Source organism: Fulmarus glacialis, unplaced genomic scaffold, assembly GCF_000690835.1.
Source record: "Fulmarus glacialis isolate BGI_N327 unplaced genomic scaffold, ASM69083v1 scaffold2168, whole genome shotgun sequence".
NCBI classification, from domain to species: Eukaryota; Metazoa; Chordata; class Aves; order Procellariiformes; family Procellariidae; genus Fulmarus; species Fulmarus glacialis.
In genome coordinates, this window is record NW_009226122.1 from 81260 (window position 1) to 86580 (window position 5321).

A 5321-nucleotide genomic window follows, 5' to 3' on the forward strand; every position below is an offset into this window, starting at 1 on the left:
TCTTTCCCTTTGTCCAGCTGGCAGAAGCTTTTTCTACCTGTGCTGTCTCCCCTGCCACCATTCTCCTTGCAGCAAATTGAGCAGTGAGGAAGGTAGAGGTGACATCTGAGATCTGTTGAGACCAGATGTCACAGACCAGTGGGGGAGATCACAGTAGGGGAGTGCCGCTCATTAAATTCCACCTTAGAGAGAACAGTTTCAGGGTACACCTGCTCTTCTAGCATCAACTCTGTGAGGTGCAAGTACCTCCTGACACCCCTGCTTCCTGCAGCTGGTGGCAGCTTAATACCATGTTAATTAGAGCCATATCGTGTCCCTTACCTCCTGGAAATTGAACACCAGTTTCAGTCAAGACAGAATAGTAGCTATTCTAATGTTCCTCAAGGCAGCTGTTAGTTGCACTGATGCTGGTCTGACCACGCTAAGTTGATTCTTTAATTTGCAACCACATATGAGAAGTTTTGCCACTTCCCAGACACGTTTAAGAAGCGAGTCAGTAAGAACACTTTCTTCGTGCTGGTGAGAGTGGTGGATGAGCTGTGGTGAGTTGCCATCTTCATTTCGCGATGGGAGATGCGGGGTCAGTAACAATACAGAAGTCTGGCAGTTATGAAGCTGTGTTGTTTAATCCTCATCTGTGATGACGGCTGAAATCCCCTACCCTGACCAGTGAGACACCTATAGTGCTGAACCCCCTTGTTCAGCAGATTTTTGGTGTGTCCTATCTCTGCCAGTGATTTTAAAATAAAGGGATCTGTAAGAAAGGAAGAGCTGGGAAGGGGAGGAGTTTCAGTCACTCGGTTCTGCTTGTGGGAAAGAGCAACAAGACTTGGTACAGATACAAACTCCCTAGCTCAGAGTCGTAGCTCTGATGCCTTCCCTGGGTTTTCCATCTTTCTCTCAGCTTAGTGGAGTTGACGGAGGAAATTCTCAAGCTGCTGATGGACCTGGTCTTCCGACTGGTCTGCAACGGGGAGCTGAGCCTCGCCAGAGTGTTACGCAAGAATATCCTTGATAAAGTGGATCAGAAGAAAATGCTGAGCTATGCCAATTCCATCAAACCTCTTGCAGCCCGTGGGGTGGCAGCCAGGTGAGGAAAGATGCACGTAATCATATCTTGGTCCTCTGAGAGACAGGGCATCCCTTTCTTGTGGACACAAGAGTTTTCTCAGTCCAAAATATAAGAAAGAGAAGAAAACAGGTCACATTTTTTGAGCCTTTATACTTCATCCTTGTTTCCTACAGGCCAGGGACCCTGCATGATTTCCACAGTCATGAAATAGCTGAGCAGCTGACCCTCCTAGATGCCGAACTCTTCTATAAAATTGAGGTACAGAGATGAGGATGGGGTAAGGGCGGTGGGAGGGATTCAAACATGTGCCCTCTGCAATCTCTGGTATTCCCAGATATGCCAGCTCTCCCAGCACACCTGTTGCGTTGTAGGAGACAGCTGAACTTGTGTTAGCAAGCGGCTGTGAACACAGACTGCGACTGGGAGTCTTGAGGCAGAAATCCCATTTTAATGTGTGGTATTTTCCCACCCCTCTCCTCTTCTTCCTTGGCAGATCCCAGAAGTTTTGCTTTGGGCGAAGGAGCAAAATGAAGAGAAGAGCCCTAACCTGACACAGTTCACAGAGCACTTTAATAACATGTCCTACTGGTAAGGAGCTCAGAACAACTGTGGCACTGAACTGTGCTTAACTGCCAGTGCCCTACAAATACTCAAACTATTCCTTGCAGAGTTGTGTTTCCTTGTTACAAGTGGGATAACATATATTTTCGGCCAGGAATTAGATGCAGAGCACTCATCAAAGACTCCAGAGCACACGAGAAAGAAAATCAGGAGGGTTGTGAAGGGCACTGTAACCTGGAGGAATTATTGTCAGTACCATTGAGCCCTTCAAACAAACATTCCCCTTGCAAATAAATGCACTCTGTGAAGGGTTATTGTGGTCATCCTTGAAATGATTCTGTCTTTGTTGTGAATTAGAGTGCTCCATTTAAGTTGGAGGTATCATGAACTTTTTAGTATTGTTCGCTCGTCCTTATCAGTTATCAGTTTTTTAAATGAAACAAGAAGAAATCTGAGATCTGCTTAAGTGGGTTTATCTTTTTTTTTCTATTCTTCCAGGGTCCGTTCAATAATTATGCTACAAGAGAAAGCCCAAGACCGAGAGAGGCTGCTCCTTAAATTTATAAAGATCATGAAGGTATCAGCTTGGTTCTTGCTGTGAATCACACGCACTGCTCCTTAAAGGAGCAGGGGAGTGGGACCTTCTGGTTGGTAGAGCTGTTTGATGCTAAAAGGCTTTTCAGATCTCTAGAGTAACTGGAATTTTCTCGCTCTTCACAGCACTTACGAAAGCTGAATAATTTTAATTCCTATCTGGCCATTCTTTCTGCACTGGATTCCGCACCCATCCGAAGGCTGGAGTGGCAGAAACAAACCTCAGAGGTGAGGAGCAGTGGGGGCTGTCATCTTCAGGGGAAAAAGACAACTATTATGGTATGAAACAGCTGGGTGATTTTAACAGCTCAGCAACGTCCCAGGGTGGAGGAATGGCAGATAACTGCTCTCCAGTGGGTATAATGCCACAGTGCTGGAAGGCTGCAGCGTGGCTGGGCATTCTGACAGCTGCAGGCATGCCAGTGCAGTCACGGGTGAGAACAGCCTCCTCCTCCTCCTCCCTGGAAATTGAAGGCTTGGTGAGGCTGAAGGCAGTGAGGCTCTGTGTATACGTACTCAGTTGAAGGTGTTTGCAGGCTGGCATTAACTCCCTGGCCTGCATGGCTCTTCGGGGAGAGGTTACAAAGAAGACGGGTTTGCAGCAGTGGTGTCACCGTGGGCTTTGTGTTCTGCCAGGGCCTGGCTGAGTACTGCACACTGATTGACAGCTCCTCGTCCTTCCGCGCCTACCGAGCAGCTCTGGCTGATGTGGAGCCTCCCTGCATACCTTACCTGTGAGTTGGTAGTTTCTTTTCTCTGCCGTTACTTCTGCACGTTCAAATGGTTCCTTCAAGGATTTCTCAGCAGCTTCTGCTCAGCTTAGCACTTGCTGTTTGCCCTACATCTACAGTAAGACAGCAATGTGCCACATCAACCCACGCACCCTCTCTGGAGCAATTTGTCCTGTAGCAGAGGAAAGCAGGGTGGCAGCTGTCTTTTTGTAAAGAAGGCTTTTGTGAATTGACTATGGCAAAGGAAAGATCAAATGCCTGGATCTTTAGTTGACATTTTTTAAGTATATTTTCTTTGGGGGCCTGTGTGCAGAAAGACAAATTTTCCCTTGAGGTGCAATGGATCCCACAGCTTCAAGCTGCTGCTTGCTCCTCTGCGACAGCTCTGGTTCTGCTGACTGCAAGAGCTGGTAAATGAGGAGTCTGCCTTGTCAAACATGCTGCTTCATCCTGTTTCTAGATGAAAGGTTGAAGCCATTGCCCTTCTCCGTAAGGGCCTTCTGATCTAGATAGCAGATTTGCTCTGGGTTTACATCAATAAAACTTCTCCTGGTCTTGCTTTCTTCCATGGAAAGAGTTCTGTAGGAAGAGGTTGCATGGGTACATGGCATCTCATCTAGCCGGGGACCACAGCAGGACTGTGCAGAGACTTGGCTGAGTAGGGAAGGCAGAGGGAGGAAGGGAGCGCAGACCCCTTTGCTAGCAAAACCTCAACATGACAGAAACCCTCTTGCATAAAACTGGAAGGAGTGTTTAACCCCTGGCAGGCACTTCCCATTGCAACCATCTTCCAGCCTGGTCCTCCTTTCCATGGAGGGTGAAAGAGCAACCTCAGCGCCCTTAGTGTGACCATGAGTGCTTCGCCTCAGAGGTCCCTCAGCTGTGCATGGTGGGCACATTACACCTGAACACCTTTGGATCTGCTGCCGGGGGGACATTTCCCTGTAGTTTAAAGTTGCCATGCTGATGGTGGCAGCAGCGGGAGGCCATTAGATTGCCTGTGGCTGCCTTTTGGCTGGCCGTCCTGCCCCTGTATGACTAACCTCTGTACTTGTTTGCCTAATCCCTGGCCTGCTGCCCCTTTCTCTTTTTCAGAGGCCTGATTCTGCAGGACCTGACCTTTGTTCATCTGGGAAACCCTGATTACATTGACAGCAAAGTGAACTTTTCCAAGCGCTGGCAGCAGTTTAACATCCTGGACAGCATGAGGTGCTTCCAACAAGTGTAAGTGCAGCAACAGAGGGGTCAGAGCTGGCTTCGAGGCAGCATGGTGGGGATTGGTGTGGGGGGTCATGGCTGGGCCAGGGGAGCCCCCGTGGAAGGCGAAGGGAGTCCAAGGTCAAAGCATCGTGATGGAGATGTAAGGAGACCTGGGAAGGACAGGGCTCTGGTCACAGTCTCCTTCTCTCTCTAGGTTAGCTATGACTAAAAGTTGTGAAGACATTTTTCCTATATTAATTTTGAGATCCAGTGCAGTAAAGTTTTGCCACTACTCTCTTTCAGTTTTTCCTCCAGGTTTTGCTGTTGCTGGTTCCTATGTTCTCTAGGTCATGGAGGGTTTTCTTCAACGCTGTCTTGCAGCAGAGGCACCAGATCTAATTGCTGATTTCATTGTGATAGGGTCTTTTTTTTTTCCCCCCAATTCAGCGATGGGCATGATGGTTTTTCCCCTTTTTAGTGTCACACCACAGTCACAAGTATTGGGCTCAGGTCATGCAGACCCCACAGCACTGGGTGTCCCTTAGAGCAGGGCAGGGGTGGCTCGAAGCTGGGAGAGGTCCCCAGGTAGCCCCTTGTTTAACTGCCGCCCTACTCTGTGGTTTTTCAGACATTACGACATCAAAAGAAACGACGACATAGTGTCATTCTTCAATGATTTCAGCGACCACCTGGCTGAGGAGGCCTTGTGGGAACTGTCCCTCAAAATCAAACCTCGGAACATTACGAGGCGGAAAACAGACCGAGAAGAGAAAACCTAGGAGGAGGGGTTGTGCGAGCGAGGAGAATTGCTCCGCAGACGCACCGAGGGCAGCTATGAGACTGGAGTTCAATGTTTGTACCTGTTACTGGATGACGCACCCTCCCTCCCAGCTGGCAGCGATCCCTGGGTGTGTGAACGTCGGGCTCTCGCAGCGGGCGAGAAGTGACCGTGCGCATCAGCCGCGAAGGGCAGAGATCAGCCGGTGCTCGCTGCACTCGCCCTCCTCCTCCTCCTGTCCCTCTGTGCCATGAATCAGCTTTAAACCCGGGGAGAGAGCTTTGTGGAAGGAGGGTCCCATGCAAGCGTGTTACTGGTTTGCTGGCCGATTCCATCCAGGAATACCCAGGCTTTTTTCATCCACAAAGGAGGGTCAGCAAGAGCT

General features: G+C 49.2%; 1 protein-coding gene across 1 annotated transcript in view; it reads left to right on the plus strand.

Moving 5' to 3' along the window:
• The window catches only part of RAPGEF1 (Rap guanine nucleotide exchange factor (GEF) 1), an 84928-nt gene extending 79991 nt beyond the window's left edge, over positions 1-4937 (plus strand). Inside the window, exons 15-23 of the mRNA XM_009582687.1 lie at positions 450-542; positions 905-1090; positions 1246-1330; positions 1566-1660; positions 2132-2210; positions 2354-2455; positions 2864-2961; positions 4054-4182; positions 4787-4937. Coding sequence (XP_009580982.1) covers positions 450-542; positions 905-1090; positions 1246-1330; positions 1566-1660; positions 2132-2210; positions 2354-2455; positions 2864-2961; positions 4054-4182; positions 4787-4937 — 1018 coding nt within the window. The remainder of the gene's footprint in view (positions 1-449; positions 543-904; positions 1091-1245; positions 1331-1565; positions 1661-2131; positions 2211-2353; positions 2456-2863; positions 2962-4053; positions 4183-4786) is intronic.
• Positions 4938-5321: the final 384 nt, after the last annotated feature.